Below are 21,714 nucleotides of genomic sequence, written 5' to 3' on the forward strand. Positions count from 1 at the left end.
CTAGGGACCCCCTTGAGCTGTCTGGCTCACTGCAAGCACAGGACCCCATGATAATCCTCCAAAGAGTGAAAAGAGAGATGCTAACATTTCCTTTGGGTGTACAACAAATAGCCCCCCGGCCCATCTCAAAGCCCCTTCCTACTTCCCCCACTTTCTTTGGCTGTTCATTCCCTCCCAACAGGGACAGGGGCTGAGCTTCCACCTCTGCTGTCCTAGCCCCGAGCCCCAAGCTCTTTCTTCATCTTGTTGGCTACCCTGGCTAGAGAGAGAACAGGGGCAGGTGGAAGTCAACCAGTCAGAGTGACATGGCAACACCTGGAGAAGTGTCAGAAAAGTAGCTAGGCCAGAGTGAGGTAAGAGGCAGCGAGAAACAGGATTCTGGGTACCCAAGGGGAAGGGGACATTCCTTATCTATCTAGGCTAGAAAACAGTATAAGGAAAAGTGGCAAGAGTCCAGACCCAAAAACCCAGAAACATTGAAATCGTTGGTAAGCATACAAGGCACTGAGGGTGTCAGCCTCCCTTCTCTCCATAGGGAAACTGAGTCATTCCTTTTCCCGAAGTGGAACATTTTTCTCTGGAAGCTTGCCTGGGTCCCCCCACTATGGGCAGCAGGTGGATGGGAAAAGAAAGACAGTCACTCCCACACACTCATACACAGCTGGCTCCAAACCAGTTTCCTCCCCATACCAGTCACCAAAGCAAAATCCCTGCTTTCTATCTATCTGGGGGATGGGGTGATGGAAAAGAGGCTGCAAGGTGGCTGCACCTCAGGGACTCAGCTCAGGGTGTCACTTCCACCCACAGCGCCTGTCCCCCACAGGCGCTGTCTCTGTCTTCCCACTGCCCCTGGAGAGTGAAAGGCAGAATTTGAATCAACTCTTGGAGTGGCTTCCCCTCTAACACCCGGAAGGATGGCCTTCCTTCTCCATATTCCTCGCACAGAGAAGAGAGGCCTGTGATCCTGAGGCCTGGACCAGACAGTGGCTGAGTAGCGAGGTGAGCCTGCCATTTCCTTTGTATCGCCCCTCCCTCCAGGCCCTGAGAGCTGCTCTACTTTCTACTTTTGGCTTCCATATCATACTGCCCCATCCTCTCCTTTAACTGGAGGGCGATAGCTGCAGAAAGGTAAGCCCCAAACTCTGATAGCAAGGGAGACTTCCTTGCTCCCCCTCCTCTCCTCTCTCCTGCTGGCAAAGACGGGATGAGAAGACTATAAGGCAAAGTGAAACCAGAAGCTGGGAGCATTTGGGGAATCTAATACTTCGCACGTATTAAATGCTTAAAAAAAAAAGTGTCAGATGAATGAATAAAGGTAGGAGAAACCCTGAAAGACAGCCTGGAAAAGGTGTCAGCTTCTTTTTCCATTTCTTACCTCAGCTACCAAAAGCAAGGCTCAGCCAGTCCTGGTCTCTTCCCTGGCTCCCTCTTTTGTGACCCATAGCAAGGGCACCTGATGGGACAAAAGGGAAAATTAAATGGTCACTTTCTCTTACCAGGGTAATTATTTGCTAATTTCCCAATCTCTCACCTGCCTCAGCCTCCCAAGTAGCCAGGACTGAAGGTGCAGTGCACGCCACCACACCCAGATCATTTGTGGGTTTTTTTTTTTTTTTTAAGATGGGGGGGGTCTCATTATGTTGCCCAGGCTGGTCTTGAACTCCTGACCTGAAGAGATCCTACCATCTCAGCCTCCCAAAGTACTGGTAATATGAGCCACCTTGCCCAGTCTGCTCTCCAACTTTCTTTCCTCCATTTCCACCACTCTTCTTGATTGGGAAATCCCTCAGAGGGAGAAACATCTGAGCTTTGAGTTCTCTTGGCTGGTGGAGCCTCAGTTTCCTCTGCTGTCTTTCCAGAGCACCCCCAGTAAGTTCAGCTCTATCTGCAGAGTCTAGAGGTGTATGCTGGACGTGCCATCACTTGCTGACCTAGGCCCAGGAGGTCAAGGCTGACCTAGAGGAGGGGAATTACTGAGGCCAGGCCACAGAGCTTGTTCCAGGGTGGCTGGTAGAGGGGACTGTCTCCTGTTTCCCCAAACTGCTAGAGATGTGTAAGGCTTCTGGGCAGGGGTAGAAGATGCTGTGTGGGGTCTTAGCTGCCAGACTTTGAAAAAAAACCTCTTCAGAAAGATATCTGGTTACCTTGTTTCCTAGAGGTCGTATCCTCAAGAAATCTTGGGGTGCTTCCTAGCAATAGTCTGGAAGGAAGGGAGGGAGAGAGGGGGGAAGAGAGGGAGGAGCCTGGACATGGCTGTTCTGATGGGAGCCCAGAGAACAGGCTGTTTCTGCTACCTCCTTGGCAACGGAAATCTCAGCTGCAGGGGCCATCAGACATATCCCCTTGGAGAGTCTATCCATCCTTATTCATGCCACCCCTACCCTTCTGATAGATTCGGGGAATGCGCTGAAGCAGAGATGGAGAATGGGAGGGGACAGCCCTGATGGGGGGTTTCATGACAAGGACAGAGCCAGAGCCGAGGATGAACTGAATCTAAGAAGAGCTAGCAGCTTCAAGAAATGGGTGGGCAGGGTGAGTGGGGTGGGAAGACAGAGGATGCAACACAGGGACAGGGGTTCTAAGCCCAGACCTGGACTGGATCCTGGCACCTGGGCAGAGGCCTGCTTTGAAGGCAGTGTGCCCTTCACTTTGTCCTGCCCAGATCTGTCACCAGTCCATACTGGGAGCCCAGGAAAGAGAGAGAGGTAAAGAGAAGATAGGGGTGGCCGGTACGGTGGCTCGCGCCTGTAATCCCAGCACTTTAGGAGGCCAAGGCAGGAGGATCACTTGAGGCCAGGAGTTCAAGACCAGCCTGGCCAACATGGTGAAATGCCTTCTCTACCAAAAAATTAAAAAAACCAATTAGCTGGGCATGCTAACACATGCCTACAATCCCAGCTACTTGGGAGGGTGGGAAATGAAAATCCCTTGAACTCAGGAGGCGGAGGTTGCAGTGAGCCAAGACTGTGCCACTGCACCCAAGCCTGGGCAAAAGAGGAAGACTCTGTCTCTAATAATAATAATAAATTTTTTAAAGGAGAAGATGGGGGCTGGGCATGGTGGCTCACACCTGTAATCCCAGCACTTTGGGAGACCAAGGCGGATGGATAACCTGAGGTCAGTAGTTCGAGACCAGCCTAACCAACATGGAGAAACCCCGTCTCTACTAAAAAAAATACAGAATTAGCTGGCATGGTGGCACATGCCTGTAGTCCCAGCTACAGGGACGCTGAGGCGGGAGAATCGCTTGAACCTGGGAGGCGAAGGTTGCAGTGAACCAAGATCACAGCATTGCACTCCAGCCTGGGCAACAAGAGAAAAACTCCATCTCAAAAAAAAAAAAAAAAAAAAAAGGAGTGGGGGAGAAGATGGAAATGGTAAACCCTTGTCTTTGAGTGCCTTACTCTGCCCTTCAGGAAAAAAAAAGTGAATCAGAAGGCACATCATTTTATATGGCTTTGGATCTAGGATTTCAGAAAGTCTTCCCCCACACAATATTATAGGGCCTTGCATCAAAGAGAGATATGGTGGGGAAAGCCAGGATGGAAGGGAGACAAAACCACAGCACCTTCCTCCTCCGCCTCTGGACTCCATCACTCCAGCCCCAATCCAGATGACTGCTGGCCCTCCCCACTGCCTCCTAGTTCTGTCTTTGTGATGCAGAGTATAAATGTATCTCATGCATCAGGATTCCCTCCCAGCTCCTTAAGCAGCCCAATCCCAACGGACTAGTTCCACACAGGGTAGAGCACAGACCCCAAGCACTATACACTGTAGCCGTGCACCCCAGGGTTTCGGCCAAACCTGATCACCGAGGAGGTGGCACCCACCGGCAGGCAGCCACCCTCAGTGCACCTCATTCTGCTCACTGCACTGACTCTGCACGCTGCAGCCTCCTGCCCCACACTGCAGCTGTTGCTTGTCTCCCGTGAGCCCAGACTGAACACAGGTTCGCTTACCTCGTGGAGACACTGCACGCTGCTGCCTCAACTCCCCCTTCTAGCTGCCACTGCACCTCACAGGCTCCCTTCACCTATGGCAATGCCCTCAACACCACCGCTGCACTCTGCATGCCATAGATTTCATCCCAGCTGCTTTTCTCATCTCCATGGTTCCAGGGACCCCCAGAGAGGTACCCTCCCCTCCGCCAAGCATTACAAACTCCAGTATCCCCTGTGAAAGAAGTGGCTCCAACAGCACTGAGGATGCAGGAGGCTGAGACTGAGACATGAGCAAGGGCAGCCCAGCTTGGATAAGCTGTGGGTCAGGATCCCACACTCGGCAAGTGATTCTATCCAGTATAACCTGGGCCAGTAGCTGAGCAGCTCCCCCTGACACACACGCTCACACACAAACACACACCCCTCTCCAAGAGCAGACTGTGTAGCAGGGCCCCACCCTGAGAGCCGTGGGAAGGCTGTGGCCCCCACTGGTAAAACTGGGCTAATGACAGCAGGGGAACCGGCGGGGCCAGGGGCGTGCTGGGGTAATTAGGGCTTGGCCTGGAACTGGGAGATCCCGAGATGAAAGGGGCTCTGGCGTCACTGGGTTGGTTTTATGTCCATGAATTGCAGATGCGTGTGTGTGTGTGTGTTGTGTGTGTGTGTGTTGCGTGTGTGTGTATGTGTGCTGGGGGTGGGGCTGGCACAGTGGAAACCTCTCCTTTGGGTTGGATTAGGGGGTCCATTTGTATGCAGCCCACCGGCTTCCTTAGATTGACTCTGGTACCATTTGGATTTTGGTGGGAGCAAACACGGGGGGAAATACCACCACCCAGGAGCTAGGAATTGAGGGGGTATGGCAAATCTTGTCCCCTCCCCGAGGTGAGGAGAGGGAGCAGATTGTTGGGGAAATGGCTGGTGACAGAGAATAGAAAGAGCCTATATGGAGAAGGGTGATGTTGGAAAGGGGAGGCAGTGGATCGGTATCGATGTTAGAAATGAGAGGGGAGGGAGGTACTGAGCCCACACAAGGATTAAAAACACAGGATGATTGAAGTTAAAAGGACGTCAGGGGTGATCTGCCCAGCCTTCGCGGCTGAAGCTTGAGGAAGCTCTGCCCCGACAGCAGTGGTGGTTTGTCAAGGTCACACAGTGAGTTACTGGCGGAGAAGGGACCCGAACTCCTAAACAAACTCTACACCTGCAAGCGTTTGGTGTTTAGGCTTTCTCCTCATGTGTAAGGTGCAGGCGGCTCCTCGGTACTTTCTTCCCCACCCCATGGTGCAAACCCGAAAACCCCCAATTCTCCCGGCAAGCAAAGGCTATTTTTTAATGACATCTCTTCCAAAATATGTCACCAAGTACCCACTCCTGCGGGAGCCGCCCGGCGGGGGAGGGTGAGTCCGAGCGGGGCGGGGCAGGGGCGGCCGAGGGGCTGCCGGGCCGCTGGCGGGGGTCCCGGGGCGCGGCAGGGGGCGGGGGGCGGGGGCGGGCGGTGGCGAGGCGGCCTGCAGGGAGCAGCCGCGAGCCGGCCGGGCGCGCGGAGCCCGAGCCCCAGCCGGAGCGGGGCGGGGGAGGGAGGAGCCAGAGCGGCCGCCGCCTCTGCCGGAGGAGCCGCGGGGCCGCCACACTCGCCCCCCGCCCCCCCCCCGCGTTCACTCGCACTCACACCCGGGCGCAGGAGGCGGGCGGCCCGGGCCCCACCGGCCCCCCATGGACGCCCACGGCACTGGGCGCTGAGACCCCCGCGTCGCTGCCCAGCCCGGTCCAGCGCGCCACGCCGAGGTAAGGAGGAGGGAGCGAGGGGGCATTAATATGCAAATGCCTCGCGATTGATTATGCAAAGCCGCGGGGCTCCGTGGCCAGCTCCCAGGCGGGCCAGGGTCGCCCAGGGCGTACCCGCTGTCAGCCTCAGCCTTTCCCGGCGCCCCAGTGACCCTGTCACGAGCCCAGGAGCTTGCAGCTGACGCCCTGGGGAAGGGAGGTGTTGCTTGGAGGTCGGTGGGCCCGGGGGTTTGCAGGCGGAGATGGCGTCCGGGCCTCCCCCTCGACGTCCCGCCCGGCCTCTGTCCGGCCAGCCTGCTGCGCATTCCCGGGCCAAGCCCCGTTGCCGGCCGCCGGAGCTCCCCCGCCCGCCGCTCCGCGGTTTGTTTACGGTGCGTCGGAGGCCTGCCCCCCCCAGCCCCCACCCCTAGCCTTTGAGGCCGAGTAGCCTTTGCAAAGCTGCCTCCAGCTGCGGAGGGCAGTATGAGTGCGGTGGCGGGGGTGGGCTTGCATGGGTCCAGGGAGAGGGAAGTTACCCCCCTTCACCCGCCTTCCAGTGGAGCATGGCTGTCTGGTTGCAACACTCTAATTGCAAAAACGCTGCTGCTGGGGGGAATGTGTGTGTGGAGGGGGTGCACTTGATGGTGCCTAGATGATTAGGAGAGTTGCTGGCTGGGGAGGAGAGGGAGAAATGGACCTGTGTGTGTGTACCCCACCTTTTTCCCTCCCCTTGCAACGTGTCTCTGGTTCCCCTTCTCCATCTGGGGCCCTCCCTTGCCCAGCGTGAAAGAAAGGCCTGGGGGGATGACAGGGGCAATTGAAAGAGCCACCGGTCCAGAGGTGGGGGTGGGGGACACAGAAGGAAAGCCAGTGAGATGGGAGCCTGCCCCTCAGTGCTGGCTTCATCTCCAAGAGGGGGAGGGGATGAAGGGGGCTGTTGTCCAAGATGGGGGGAAAGCAAAAGTGACACGCAGACACAGAGATATGTCCACACAGACAGCCACAGGCATACCCAGGGACACCCAGGCGGACTCAAGGACAGGAGCTGCTGGACACACCCACATGGGGACAAGGGAAGAGGCAGGCTGCTGCTGCACCCTGGAGCTCAGGGGGTGGGACATACCCACGGGAGACCAAAAGCATGGAGACCGACCCATGGCACATACCTACGCACAGGGTCACACGGAGAGGCTGTCACACACGGGCAAGGAGGAGTTGCTGTCACCCACACAGAAAAAGTCACTGTCACATGCATGCATGCACACAGAGCAATTGCACACAGCCGCACAATTACAAAAGACCCTGTCACTCACAGGCACACACGTGCTCACATAAGCCCAGTCACACAGTCATCATTGCTTGCCGTGACAGTAGCTGTCACTCAGTCAGATGCAAACACAGTTATACATCAACACATGTATACACAACTTAGCAACAAGTATTTTCCTGGACTCTTACTGTGGAGCTCTGAGGTTCTGTAGACAAGAAAACCCTTGCTCCCAAGAAAATTAAATTTGGCTGTATGAAAAGGTGTTGCTGCGTAATGGTGCAAAGCATGCATTCCCGATGACATGTTTTTGGTCTCTGTTGCTTGACATACCAACCCTACTAGACAGTGAGCTCTTGGAGACCTGGGAGAATCATTTGAAGAGCTCCGGATCGCACCCAGAGCCTAGCACAATGGCTGCTTTGTAACTACTTGTTAGTTGATTGACTGTGGAACCTGCGGACACAGGTGCACTCATTTGCACATGGGCCCCTGAACTCAGGTACAGAATGAGTTCACAGGGCCCAGGTCCACACAAACAGTCGTGTCCACATAATTCCAGATGCACACAACTGTAGCCTGTGCAGCCAAGCACACACCTAGATGCACACAATCACAGACTTTTCCCTTTCAGCTTCTTCCTGCCTTCTTCCTCTAGGCCCAGCCACTCTGTGGGAATGGGCTTTTTTTTTACTTTTATTTTCTTTTGGAGGGTCAGAGAAACAAGAGCAAAGACGGAGGGTGCAGGGGGGTTCCAGAAGGCCGAGTATGGGGCTCAGAGCATGTCCAGGGACTTCTAGAAGCTGGGATTCTCTTGACTTCTGGGTGAGGGGAGAGCTGCACTCATCCCGAAAAGCTCAGGGATATCAAACTGCCCATGCTCTGAGTCATTTGCCCGGGCCTTTCCTGGGAACACTCAGTCACCCCCAGCTGAGTTCCTGCATCCCACCTTGAGTCTGGCCGCCCCTCTTGTCACCTGGACCCTGCTACCCAAACTTGGAAGCTTTCCTTAAGAGGCCATCGGCTGGCGACTGTCTGCATGAGTGATGTGTATTTTTGACTTGGAATTTCTCTCTAACTCTCTCTTTCTGTTGCTCTGTCTTGCAGTGTCTGATTCTCTCTCTCTCTCTCTCTTTCTCTCTCCCCTTCTCTGCCAGTCTGTAACTCTCTCTCATCCTGTCGCTACCCCTGTCTACCCCTGTCCTTGTCTCAGAGCTGGGGACTGGCAGTGATGTTCTTCATACTTTTCCCGTTGTTAATACCCAATCTCCGCCCCTCTGCCCCCCCACCCCCCCACCCGCTACACCAGGCAGCCTCTGGGGTCAGCTTAAGGTTGGTGTGGGGGGCCAGGGGGGTGGGCTCAGCTGGCTGCTCAGGACTTCCTGCACTTCCTTACTGCTGCAGCTGTGGCCAGCAAGTTTTAGGGACTGGGAATGGGGAAAGGGAGGGGGGACAGCCACTGCCCATGCTGCCCCTCGGGCAGCCAGACCAGTTCTGTGGGCACCCTCAGGATGCAGGCTGCAGCCAGCTAGCAGCTCCTAAACAAGTCAGTGACAAGGCTCCCCAGACACTGGCCCAAGCTGGAAAAGAACCACCCCATGGGCAGTGGCAGGAGCTGGCAGGACCCTCCTGAGTTGGGTCCGTGGCAGGGCTCACAGTGACCTTTCTCCACACCCCTGGCAGCTGAGGCGCACCTCAGAGATGCCCAACAGCTGTGTCCTCTTTTCCCAGCCTCAGGGCCTGGTTCTGAGGGCACAGCTGCCCAGACTAAGTGTGGGCTGAGCGAGGCCCTCCCACCCATGAGTGCAGGTTCCAGCCTAGAAGGGGAACCTCTTCCGGAGAGGGCATTTGACGAGGAGGAACTCGGGTAGGAGGCACAGGGCCCGGGGGCACCAAGCACTTCTGGCCATGCTCCCTCTAGCCTTGGCCTATTTGGAGGTGGAGGCACTGACAGAGCCCTCGGGGCAAAGACCAAAGCTTGGTCTCAGGGAACACGTCGCTGGATTAAAGAACAAGGCATTATCCCTCAAGCAGGTGATATGCCATCACAGTTAGGAATAGGGATGATGATGGTGATGATGATGGAATGCTTGGGTCTGAATCCCAGCTCTCACTCACTGGATGTGTGACTTTGAGCAAGACATTTAACTTCCCCGTTGCCTTATCTGTAAATTGGGGATGATCATGTCTACCTCATTTAGCTTTTTTGAGGAAAAATGCTTTAAAAAGTGCCTAGTTAATAACAAACTGTATTGTGTGAGCTGTTGTGATGGATGAAGAAAGCTGTGGGCCTGAGGCCGGGTGTGGTGACTCATGGCTATAATCCCAGTACTGTTAGAGGCCAAGATGGGCAGATCACAAGGTCAGGAGTTCAAGACCAGCCTGGCCAACATAGTGAAACCCCATCTCTACTAAAAAAAAAAAAAATTAGCTGGGTGTGGTGGCATGCACCTGTAGTCCCAGCTACTCAGGAGGCTGAGGCCAGAGAATTGCCTGAACCTGGGAGGCGGAGATTGCAGTGAGCCAAGACCACACCATTGCACTCCAGCCTGGGTGACAGAGTGAGACTGTCTCAAAAAAAAAAAAAAGAAAGAAAGAAGGAAGGCTGTGGGGCCTGGGGTCTCCCAGGTTTCTTAGAGAAGCTTGATGGAGAATTGACTCTTCTAGACTTCAGTGAGACTAGGGCCTGAGGCAGTGGGTCACTAATTTCCAGCCTTCTCACCCTCTTGTAATCGTTTCCTCCCAGACAAATTTTTGCAACCTGGAGTGTATGAGAAAGAGGCCAAAGGAGGCCCCCTCTGCCCCATCCTCCTTTGCCCCTCACCCTTCAGCTTAAAAGGATCTGTTGGCCCCTCAGCCTGGGACACACCCCTTCAGCTAGGGACACGTGCATAAATCTTTGGGCGTCACTGCATCTCTGTTCAGAGGCTGAGCTCTGGGGGTGGGGGAGAGAGAACAAGGAAAGCCATCCCCTCTCTTTCTTTTGTGTGGGCTCAAAGAGGAGGCAGTGCCCTTCTTCCCTCCTGAGGTCCCAGCATTGATCAACCAGGACCCAGCCCTGGTTAATAAACACCAGATTCCCCTCCCCTCCATGGAGTGGGCCTTAATGTGAAAGGTGGTGGCAGAGAGAAACTGAGGCACTCATTTTGGTGGGCACAGCATCTTGAGATCCACCCTTTGCCCTGGGTTGCCTCTTTCCCTTTGAGCGTCTGGTGATCAGGATCCCCTCTCCAAACCTCTTTTATTTAGCCATGCCCTTCAAAGTGAAGCAGGGACAACAGGAGGATACCCTGTAGGGGTGATGGAGATCCTTTGGAGTGGGATCCAGTCGCAACTCTAGTTCTTGGCTGGGCGACGTGGCTCACACTTGTAATCCCAATACTTTGGGAGGCCAAGGCAGGAGGATCACCTGAGCCCAGTAGTTCACGATCAGCCAGTCAACATAGTGAGACCCCATCTCTAAAAAAAACTTTAAAAAATTAGCCAGGCATGGTGATGCGTGACTATGTTACCTGCTATTTGGGAGGCTGAGGCCAGAGGATCACTTAAGCCTAGAAGGTTAAGGCTGCAGTGAGCTGTGATTGTGCCACTGCACTCCAGCCTGAACAACAGAGTGAGTGAGACCCCACCCACCACATCCTCTAAAAAAAAAAACAAAACCCCAGCTGGGCATGGTGGCTCACGCCTATAATCCCAGCACTTTGGGAGGCCCAGGAGGGCAGATCACCTGAGGTCAGGAGTTCAAGACCAGCCTGACTAACATGGAAAAATCCCATCTCTACTAAAAAATACAAAATTAGCCAGGCGTGGTGGTGCATCCCTGTAATCCCAGCTACTCGGGAGGCTGAGGCAGGAGAATTGCTTGAATCCTGAAGGCGGAGATTGCAGTGAGCTGAGATTGCACTGCTGCATTCCAGCCTGGGCAACAAGAGGGAAACTCTGTCTCAAAAAAAAAACAAAAAAAACCCGACTCTGGTTCTCATGACTGCAGAGGTGTCTAGGGGACTTTGGGGGACTTTTGTACCCTTGGGGCGGGAGGCAAGCATGACCATGGTGGAAAGAGCACTGGCTGGGGGTTGGGAGACCTGGCTTTGACATTCACTAGTCGTATGACTTTGGGCCTGGGTTTGCATTATCTAGAGACAGTGGTTCCTGTCTCACTCAGGGGGAGGGCATGTAACGCAAGTGGGATGACCCCCGTGTTGAATCCATGTTGCCTCCTGGCTTGGTGAGCAATGCCTGTGGCTTCTCCTTTCTTCCCAGGGCCTGGCGCATGCCAGAGTGGGGTATACACAGGCCACCTGGAACCAGAGACAGTTCTCAGTCTCTTGCTGAATCATCTGGAACTGGTGTGTGGTAGGGGCACATGTAGTTCCACCTTGGTGTCACTTGGCAGGCCAAAGCTGGGGTCATAGCAAGGGTCACAAGTTTGCTGGGTAGACAAGGGAAGCAAGATGGGTGTTACCGGTACCCAGGAAATACTACCCTTCCCTGTTTTGGGGGTGGGGGTTAAAGGTTGGTACCAAAGGCACAGCCATGCCCCTCAGCAGTGGCCAAGAGCAGAATGTTTGGACCAAGCCCCTGGCCCACCTTCCTCCTCTTCTCTTCCTCTACTAAGGAAGAGATCGACTCTCGGCTCCCAGAGCCCCAGCTGCCTGTTTCTTTTTCTCTTTTACCAGGCATGGGGGTGGGGGAACAGGGGAACCAAGGCTTTGGTCTTTCAGCATTTTTGTACACATCATTGAGTGGGTGTGTTGTGCACGCATCCATGTGAGAGTGTTTTTGTGCATGTGTGGGCTGGGGAGGGCTCTGAATATCTCCTGGAACGGTACCCAGAGCCCTGTGGCTCTGCGCATGCGGAGTGAGTGTGTGTGTCTGCACGTGTCCGTGTGTGTGCCGGAGACTCAGCTGCATTCACGCGCGCTCTTTCCCTCCCTCTCTCTCTCTCTTCCCCCCTCCCTCCCTCCCTCTTCTGTCTCCCTCTTTTTCTCTCCCCCTTCCCCCCTTTCCCTCCCTCTTTCCCTCCCTCTCTCTCTCACATACTCTCAATCTTTCTCTCCTCCCTCCCTGTTCCTCCCTCCTTCCCTATTCCCTCCCTCCTCCCTTTCTCTCCTTGTCTCTCTGTCTCTGTCTCTCTCTGCCTCTGCCAGTTCTGCTTGGGTAGGGGCTAGCTCCTTCCTCTGGGGTGCCTGGGTGGACATCCCTGCCTTTCTTTCCCCCTCCACCATTCCCCCACTCTCCTGGGCCATGCTCCCCAGAGCATGCAGGCAACTTCCTCTACTGCCTTAGAGGAGGGAGTGAGGCGGAGAACCCCAAGCCTTGTACCCATGGTGCCATCTGCAGCAAGTGCCTTGGCCCCGTGACATTCGTGCCTCCAGCATTCAGCTGCCCCAGCTCCCAGCTCCAATTACCCACAGGCTGCTGGGGGGAGGGTGGGGAGAATGTGCCGTGCCCAGCTTGGGGGTGCTCCTGCTTCTGCTTTCTTGGCTACTTGGATCTCCTGCCTCCGTTCCCGAGGGGAGTTGGGCTGATAAGGAGGGCTGAGTTCTCCAGCATGGGTGTGGGCATGACCACCCACTGGTGGTCATGGGGGATGGATGTCACCTGGGAGGAGACCTCCAGACCTGGGCACCCACCTTGATGCCCTACTGGAGCTGGCCTGGGGAGGAGGAGGGAGAGGAGAGCAGCAGGTGGGTGAGGCTATGGGGGAGCCGGGTAGGAAGCACACTCTTTGATGTTAATACTGGGCATCTGGCCCAAGTCAAGGCTGCTGTTTATGTCTTTCTGTCTTTGACCTGCAGGGGGGTTTCCTGTTATATTCTTTTGGGGGGGTAGGGAGGAGCCTTTGTTTAAGTAACCAGTCTCCCCCTTATGAGGATCCCCACCCCATCTCCCATTCTCTAGCCTCTAAGGCCCCACAGTGGCTAGGTGATGAGTCACGGCCCCCCAGCTCCAGAACCTGTCTCCTGGGGGCCCAGTGAGAGAGAGCTCACCCAGGGGTGCCGCCTCCCCTCCTCCCATCTCCCCATGCCCGCCAGGCTGGTGCTCTGAGTCTGTGTGTACTCCTCTCCACATCACACCTGCCAAATAGTACCTTCCTTCCCGCCTTCACTCCTCCTCTCCTTCCTGGCACTAGGATAACAGAGTTGGGTGGGGCAGCCCTGCTCAATCCACACCTGAGAATAGAACAGGGGGTGTGGGAAGGGAGAGAGGGTCCTGGCCCTGGAGAGGCCTCTGCCCTCAACACAGGGGCAAGTGTCACTGCTGCAGCGCTGCTGCCACCACAGACCCCCAGAGCCCTTCCGTGTGGGTGGCTGCCTGTGATGCCCATGCTGGCATGGGGGCAGTGCTGCCCACAGATGCCTGTGCCCATGCATGCCCATTTGTGTGTCTGGGCCACAGTGGCAGCCCCGGCCCCTTGGCATTGCCCTTCCTGGCTCCCATGGTGGGAGGCTGGGTGATCCGGAGTGGGTGGTGGGGGAGGGATCTCCCCCCACCCTAGCAGCAGGCAGAGGGGAAGGGGAGAGGGAGGTGTGAACCTACCCACGGCACTATTAATAGCCCACATGCCAGGCCACCAAGAACCAGCTGTCACCGTGGAAACCATTCCTACTCCCCTCTCCCCCCTGCCTGCATGGGGTGGGACTTAGGGAGGGTACGAAGCCCCCCCACCCATCTTTCTTTGTTACCTTTCTCTTTGTCTCTCCTCCTTCATGTGTCTCTCTTCCCTGTATCTGTCCTCCTTTCTACCTCACCCCTTCTCCCCATCCCCCATCTCTGGCTCCCCTTTCTTCCTCTCCCTCTTCTGCCTTGTCACCCCTAGCTCTATCCCAGACCCCAGCCCTGTCCTATCTCTTTGTTCTTCCCCCTCCTCCCTCCTTCCCTCTTCTCCCCACCCCTCCTTTTTACATCCTTTTCTCAGCCCCCCTATGTGTAAGTGTCTCTGTGGCTGGCGAGGAGGGCTGGGTTTTCTTCAGAGCGCTAAGAACAAAGTTCAGGGGCCCCAGAAAGGTGAGGCCAAAGCCCAGAGCAGATATGCAGGAGGGTTAATTGGGATAGTATTGGGGGCTAGATCCTAGGAACAGAAACTCCCCTCTGGCAGCCGCAGGAGTCCTTTGGGGGTGTCCTCAGATTCACAGGACTGCAAAGTGGGATGGCCAGGCAGTGGGAACCTGGCTTGGTGCCCGTGGATGCCGCATTGGCCCCGTGTCCCTGTCCCCCCGTGGCAGAAGCACTTAAGCTTAATGAAATGCTTCCCCTCCATGGGCACCTTGCCCACACTGCCACCCGGCAGCTCTTATCTCACCAGGAGGAAGTGGGTGGCCAGGCCAGTCGACAGGTGGGTGTTGCTGTCCTGCTGTACAGCTTGGGCACAGAGTCCCGTAGCTCTGCCCTCTCGGCCTCCTTGGGGCAGAGCCACCCACACCTCCACCGAGGGGATGCCAGAAAGGAGTTTGGGGCATTAAGCTGGACTCTGGAGGAGGGGAGAGAGGGTGGGTACCCCTCCCCCATGGCCCTTATCCACTGACCTTTTTCTGCCGCGGCTAGCATAGACTCATGTGGTGTGTGTCTCCTCGGGTGCTGGGTCCTCTGCCTCACCTCTGTATCACCCCAGAGGCCCAGGGGCATCCTGGAGAGATGTCAAGGAGTCCCCAGGGGTTCCAGCCTCTTGCTGGATACCCGATGAGGGTGCCCTAGCAGCTAGGACAGCACATTGCTCCTCTGCCCAATACCGGGGGCTGACTGTAGCCTGGGCAGTACCGACCAGCACCGGGGCACCATTCAGTTCAGCACCGAGGGGTGGGGCAGAGAGCGAGCCTGCCCCTCCCCCCAGCAGGCACGTGCAGGCCGTTGGCAATTCTCAGACACATTTGGAGTTAAGGCTGGACAGGGGAGAGGGAAGGGGAAATAAACATGGTGGCTTAGGTTGGCACTGCCCCAAGTCTGCAATGTAGCAACTGGTAAGTGGCGGGAGCCTATGGGGGAGGCCCTCAGGAGCCCTGGCCTGAGGCAGGAGCTGCTCATGCCATGTGGCTGCCGCTGGTGTTCCCTGCCCAGCCCACAGCAGCCAGTGCCTGTGCCTGCATACACTGGTCCTCCTCGGCTGCCCTCAGGGTCTGCTCCCCGGGGCTGCCCCCTCTCATGCTCACTCCTGTTCCTGCCTCCTCCCTTCCTGGGGGCCCTTGGGCCTCCGGCTGGCGAGTGGATTTTTCCAGCTTCTGTAAACAAGTGGTGGCAGTGTGCCAGGAGGGCAGGAGACAGGCGGGGGCAGCACCGCAGCCAGGGTGTGCCAAGCACCGAGGCACAGCCTGGGGGGGGCGCGGAGAACAGAGACACCCAGACCCAGAGAGAGACATTCAGACACAGACAGACAGATGCAGGCAGTCTCACTAGGCTGCATGAACATGGAATCAGAGGACTATGTTTTCATGAACATGGAATCAGAGGACCGTCCTCTATTGTCCATCCCCACCCCCGCAGCAGCCCTTGCCCCCTGCCCCTCACTGTCTGACTGAGAGCATCAGGCCCCAGTGTCCAGCCCCTGGGCTTCCCCACCCACCCCTTCTCCTCCCCTACCTCCACCCCTTAGGGCTGGCTACGCCATTATAAATTTATAACAGGAATTTCTCCACAAGCCAAGAAAAACTTGACCTACTTTCTTGACGGTTCCCTGGGCTAAGGCTCCCTGCTCACACACCCCAACCCCAGTCTCCTGTCCAGCCCCCAGTGCCCAGTCCTGGTCTGTGGTGGGTATCCGAGGCAGCACAGGCCACTTTTCTGTGCAATGCCCATGCTCCCCGCACTGTCGGTTTGCCTGGGTGCGAAGGCCCCATCCTGCTGCCAGCCCTGCCCAGTCCCTTGACTTATCGTTCCCTTCTCTTGCTACCCTGGCTCCTTATCAGCTCCTGGGGGTGGGGCCATGGGGCCGAGGGGTGAGGTCTCCTATGCAGTAGCCATGTGACAGAGGTTGAGGTCATATGTTAGGGAGCTGTACCCTTTGTCTCCCTCCTACCTGCCACACCTGCCTGTGTACACACGGACAGTAAGCCATAGGACTGCAACCCAGGTCAGAGGTGCAGTTTGGTGGGAATGGTGGGTCTGGCTTGGCACTGCCCTGGACTCTAGGTAGCAGAACAAGGTGAGCATTAGGGCCAGGCTGTCAGGTGTATCCCACAGCCACCTGCTTACTAGCTGTGTGAACTTGAGTGAATGACCAAGCTTTCTGAGACTCAGTTTCCCCATCTGTGAAGTTCTTGTGCCCACTTTGGAGGGCACATATTATCTCTCTAGTTAACATGTGTTAGTTTCCTTTCCTTTCCTCCTTGCCATCTTGGTCAATGGCAGCTCAGCTAAACCAACTGAGAAGTCTGATCCTCCTCCTGGGAAGTGGGATTTGAGACCTTGTATGGGAAGCTCTGGAGTCCCTGAGGAGCCAGAGTTGGGGATCATAACTTGACCAGCAGCATGGGAGGTCAGTTCCCACGGCTTTCAACATGTCTCTCTGTGAAGGCACTAAGATGGGCATTCACGCTCGCTGTGTGCCGCCCTGTGCCCTACCCTTCCTTCATAGATACCCCCTGCCTGTGCTGAAAACTGCTTGTCTCTGGTCCCCTCTTACCCTGTAATACAGAGGAATTTTGGGAAAACTTGACTAAAGGAGTGGTAACAATAGCTAATGTTTAATAGATGCTCACTGGCCGGGTGTGGTGACCCACATCTGTAATCCCAGCACTTTGGGAGGCCGAGGCTAGTGGATCACAAGGTCAGAAGTTCGAGACTGGCCTGACAAACATGGTAAAACCCCATCTCTACTAAATATACAAAAATTAGCCGGGCGTGGTGGCACGCATCTGTAATCCCAGCTACAGAGGCTGAGGCAGGAGAATTGCTTGAACTGGGAGGCAGAGGTTGCAGTGAGCTGAGATCACACCACTGCACTCTTACCCCAGCCTGAATGACAGAGCAAGACTCTGTCTAAAAAAAAAAAAAAGTCACACCTGTAATCCCAGCACTTTGGGAGGCCGAGGTGGGTAGATCATGAGGTCAAGCGATCGAGACCATGCTGGACATGGTGAAACCCCGTCTCTACAAAAAATACAAAAAATTAGCTGGGCACGATGGCACGTGCCTGTAATCCAAGCTACTCAGGAGGCTTAGGCAGGAGAATTGCCTGAACCCAGGAGGTGGAGGTTGCGGTGAGCCGAGATTGCGCCATTGCACTCCAGCCTGGGTAACAATCGAAACTCCGTCTCAAAAAAAAAAAAAAAGCTGCTCATTAAGGGCCAGGCATTTGTCTAAATATGAAGATTGAGACATGTTACCTAGTACATGAATGATCTTATTCTCTCCATTTCTTCCTATGTCTGGGGCTTAGAAGGTGGATCTCCAATCTCTCCTGCTGTACCTGTGATCCAAGGAGTTTTACCGGTCCCCTCTCTGTGGCTGCCCTTCCTGCCCATTGCTGTCTTGTCGTGGGCCCCCAGAACCTCCAATGTTGCAACCAAAGGGATCCTACCCACCCTCCCACTGTGACACCTTCTTACCCCTGCCTCTCTCTTCTCTCCACAGGGATCTCCGAACAGGACAAGACTCCAAAGCTACTCCCCGAGCCCACATCCCGGGACCCACATACCCAGCTTGCCCCCAACCCTCCCACCTGCCACTCCCTGGCCCCTCTCACCGCCCGCCCCCCACCTTGGGGCACAGGGCATGGTGTGAAAGGCCAAGTGCTGAGGCGGGTATCATGGGTGCTGTGCCCTAGGGCCTGGGTGGCAGGGGGTGGGTGGCCTGTGTTTGTGCCTGGGGGGCCAGTGTGCCCACCCCAGTCTCTTGGCGTGCTGGAGGGCATCCTGGATGGAATTGAAGTGAATGGAACAGAAGCCAAGCAAGGTGGAGTGTGGGTCAGACCCAGAGGAGAACAGGTAATGGGTTCAGCAACTAAGTTGTGCTGACTCCTAAGCAGCAGGCATGGGCACCTGGCTGAGGTCTCCTTTAGGCACCACCTTTAAGCACCTCTGCAGGATGGACGTGAGGCCAGCAAGCCTTCCGCCTACCTCTGTCTGGCAGATGAGGTCATATTCAGATGTGACAGGGAATTAGGCACTTGGATTGAGAGATGCCCATTTTGAAGCAGGAGTGATACGGAGCAGAGTAATTACAGGGAGCACGTAAGGGGCCCCTCCCTAGACAGCTGGGTAGTCTCAGATGCCCCCAATGTCTCCTCCACCATTGCTTCCCTCACCTTGAGCCTATGGGATCCAAACAACCTTGCCATTTTCTTCCTCTCCCTACCAGCCCGTTTACCATCTGACCACAAGTGTGTTGTCCGCAAGCTGTGGTTCACGTACTATGATATTTCAGGGCACATGCACCAACAACTATTGGTCACAGCCCACACTTATATTTGGAATCTATTGGGAGCCCCACAAGCTCTTCCTTGTTCATGATCAAGGGCGGGCACTGCATTGGGGCTCCTCCCAGAAAGTGGAAGTGCATGCCAACCATGACGGTTTTGCTTCCACGTGGGTGAAGTGTCAGCCCTGTGCATACATCTAGGACTGGTTACCTATGATCTGCATTGCCCTTGAGGAGCCCAGAGGGTCTCTGCCTTCTCCATCAGCTCCAAGTGGCACAGAACTCTGTCCCAGTTGGCACGGTGCCCCGGGAGCTGGGTACAGCCTGTGCCTATGGCCAGGGAGAGGGTGGGTGTAGGGGTGCTCCGGGGAGCAGTGTGGCTGGCTGTTGCCTAGGAGATCAGATCCCGAGCCAGGAAGCCAAAGGCCTGGCCAGGCAAAGCCCTAAGGCCCACAACTGTGTCCCTGGAGGGTAGAGGAAGCAGATGGAGCTCACAGCTGGGCAAGGCATGGGGTAGCCCCCCTGCCCCAAAGCCTTATCCCGGGAAGGACTCTGAGGACAATCTGGCCTGTTGCTGTGGGGCTGTCACTTGCAGCCCCTGTATCTCCCAGCTTAGGCTTCCGTGGGTCTGGAAAAGTCTGCTCCTAAGGCTTGGAGAAAGGCAGGAATGCCAGTCCCTAGTCCCCTAAGACTGCAGCCCCTCCCCCATCACCCTCCCCTCCCCCATGTCTATGCGCCACCTTGTGGCTATCTCTAGGACTGCACTCAGAGGCTGTGAGTCTGGTGGTAACTGCTGAAGACACCAGCTCCACTGGGGCCTAGGTGGCCTGAGTTCCCCTGCAGCCAACCCTCTGGAAGACGGGAGGGAGACCTGACCTTTCAGCCTCGTAGGAACTAGACAGGAGTAATCCCCAGGGGGCGTGGAGCACAGGGCTGTCTGTGACTGTGACCCTGGCCAAGGTCACTGTGTCAGTGTGTTGGGAGCTGTATCCGGCTCCAGGAGGAAGGGGCCTGCAACATGCCACAGGCAGGGTGGGTGCGGAGGTTATGCAATCCTTGCATGCATGTAGACAGCTTACATAACCTGTGTGCGCCGAGGTTATGTAACGTTTGTGTGGAGAGCTGGCAACATATATGTGCAGTGGCTGAGGGTTGCTGATAATACTTTGCACAGAGGGGCTCAGGCATGGCTGACTCCAGCTCATGGTGTCACCAGGCACAAGTGGGGCCTCAGCTTGCTGCTCTGTTAAATGTAGGCTGTGCAGAGGGTGGCTCTAGTGTTTTCCATTGCTGTGGGTTACTTAGCATGTGTGTATGACGTGGAACTCAAGCAACACCTGCACACGGGAGGGATGGGGGTGAGTTCATGAGGTGCCTGTGCAGAGGGCTGCGTAACACATGGGCATATCCTGGAGGTCGTATAGCACATTAAGAATGCCCTGGAGGCCGGGCGCGGTGGCTCACGCCTGTAATCCCAGCACTTTGGGAGGCCGAGGTGGGTGGATCACGAGGTCAAGAGATCAAGACCATCCTGGTCAACGTGGTGAAACCCCGTCTCTACTAAAAATACAAAAAATTAGCTGGGCGTGGCGGCACATGCCTGTAGTCCCAGCTACTCAGGAGGCTGAGGCAGGAGAATTGCCTGAACCCAGGAGGCGGAGGTTGCGGTGAGCCGAGATTGCACCATTGCACTCCAGCCTGGGTAGCAAGAGCGAAACTCCATCTCAATTAAAAAAAAAAACAAAAAAACAATGCCCCGGAAATTACACAGATATGTCAGCCCTGGCGCATACTTACTATACTTGGGTTTATGGCGAAGGCTGCATGGTTATTCATCCGCGCCAGTGTTATGTTGCATATGTATGTGTGTGTTCTATAGGTTACGTAGCTCTAAGCATATCCTGAGAATTCTTCCAGCGTATTTATCATGTACTACAAGATGAGGATGTCCCGTGGATGATGGGAGCTTCAGGTGTGCTTCGGGTCTTCTGGCGGGTGAACGTGTGTGTGTTGGGGCTCTAGAGCAGGTTTGTGCTGCAGCCAAGCCCCTTATCTTTCTCTCCTGCAGCTTCCAGATAGCTGGACCCTTTTAAGCATTGTCAGCTGACCCAGGGGGGTCGAGGGAGGTAGAATGAGGACACAAAATGGAAAGAATCAGGCCTGGGGGGATTGTATAAGCCTCTCGGAGGAGAAGGGGGTTGCCCAAAGACTGCTCTGTGATTCTATCCACTTTACCCCCATCCAGTGCCAGGTCACCAGATGGAAAGAGAAAAAGAAAGAACGGCCAATGTTCCCTGAAAACCAGCATGTCAGGTGAGGCTGGCCATGCGTGCCCCTTCTCCACACCCGACCCCACCAAACCTGGCCAGGCCTCCTCCGGACCTGGACGTGTCCCAGCAGCTCCTGTGTTCCCTGCGGGGAGCCTCCTAGAGGGCTTGGGATGGCCTTGTCTGGGGTGAGAAAGGTGATGGGGGATGTACCCTGCTTTTGAGGGTGTATTAGATCATGAAGGCCTCTTCCCTCCTTCCCTAACACCCTCATCTGAGGCCCCACTGGAATCAGGACCTGAGCTGAAGGACTGAGGGGCTTTCCCCTCCCCAGTGAGCTGCTGACACTTATTTTTCCCTCCCCACCATCCTCTGCCTTGTAGATAGAGCAAGAAGAAAGCCCTGAATGGGCAATCAGAAGACCTGAGATTCTTCATACTCTTAGGGCAGAGGATGGGCAAGTTCACCCCCAGTGTCTCTCTAGGATTCTACCAGGGAGGCTGGTCTAGGAGAGGGGCCAAAAACAAAAAGTTGAGGGAAGGGGAAAAGTGTGAGGGCCTCTGTGCTGGGACTGCAAGCCATGCCTGCCTTCCTCCATCCTTTCCTTCCTCCCAGGGTATATCCCTAGTTACCTGGACAAAGACGAGCAGTGTGTCGTGTGTGGGGACAAGGCAACTGGTTATCACTACCGCTGTATCACTTGTGAGGGCTGCAAGGTATGGAAGCCACCTCCTGCCCCTCCCCTGCCACCTGAGCCCCATCTTACTCCCTTTAAGTCTCTCAGAACCTGGCACGACAGACAAAATCTATAAATATGTCAATATGTCACCTAAAGCCCACCTGTTAGGTCATCACTTCTTTTTTTTTTTTTTTTTTTTTTTTGAGATGGAATTTCACTCTTGTCACCCAGGCTGAAGTGCAGTAGCATGATCTCAGCTCACTGCCACCTCCACCTACCGGGTTCAAACAATTCCCCTACCTCGGCCTCCCAAGTAGCTGGGATTACAGGCATGTGCCACCAGACCCAGCTAATTTTTTTGGATTTTTAGTAGAGACGGGGTTTCACCATGTTGGCCAGGTTGGTCTTGAACTCTTGACCTCAGGTGATCCACCTGCCTTG

At 55.5% G+C, this 21,714-nt stretch overlaps 1 protein-coding gene and 1 long non-coding RNA gene across 2 annotated transcripts in view; one reads left to right on the forward strand and one right to left on the reverse strand.

Moving 5' to 3' along the window:
* Positions 1–5,594: 5,594 nt before the first annotated feature.
* The window catches only part of THRA (thyroid hormone receptor alpha), a 32,725-nt gene continuing 16,605 nt past the window's right edge, over positions 5,595–21,714 (forward strand). The window contains exons 1-4 of the mRNA XM_035299685.3: positions 5,595–5,726; positions 17,542–17,894; positions 20,573–20,640; positions 21,210–21,310. Of these exons, the coding sequence (XP_035155576.1) occupies positions 17,842–17,894; positions 20,573–20,640; positions 21,210–21,310 (222 nt within the window). The 5' untranslated portion in view covers positions 5,595–5,726; positions 17,542–17,841. The remainder of the gene's footprint in view (positions 5,727–17,541; positions 17,895–20,572; positions 20,641–21,209; positions 21,311–21,714) is intronic.
* LOC144582556 (uncharacterized) lies at positions 10,195–14,724 on the reverse strand. The gene is made up of 2 exons (XR_013535492.1): positions 14,502–14,724; positions 10,195–11,404 (listed from the first exon to the last, which is right to left on the reverse strand). It is a non-coding gene; the product is annotated as an uncharacterized LOC144582556 (long non-coding RNA).

This window comes from Callithrix jacchus, chromosome 5 (assembly GCF_049354715.1).
Source record: "Callithrix jacchus isolate 240 chromosome 5, calJac240_pri, whole genome shotgun sequence".
Lineage (NCBI taxonomy): Eukaryota > Metazoa > Chordata > Mammalia > Primates > Cebidae > Callithrix > Callithrix jacchus.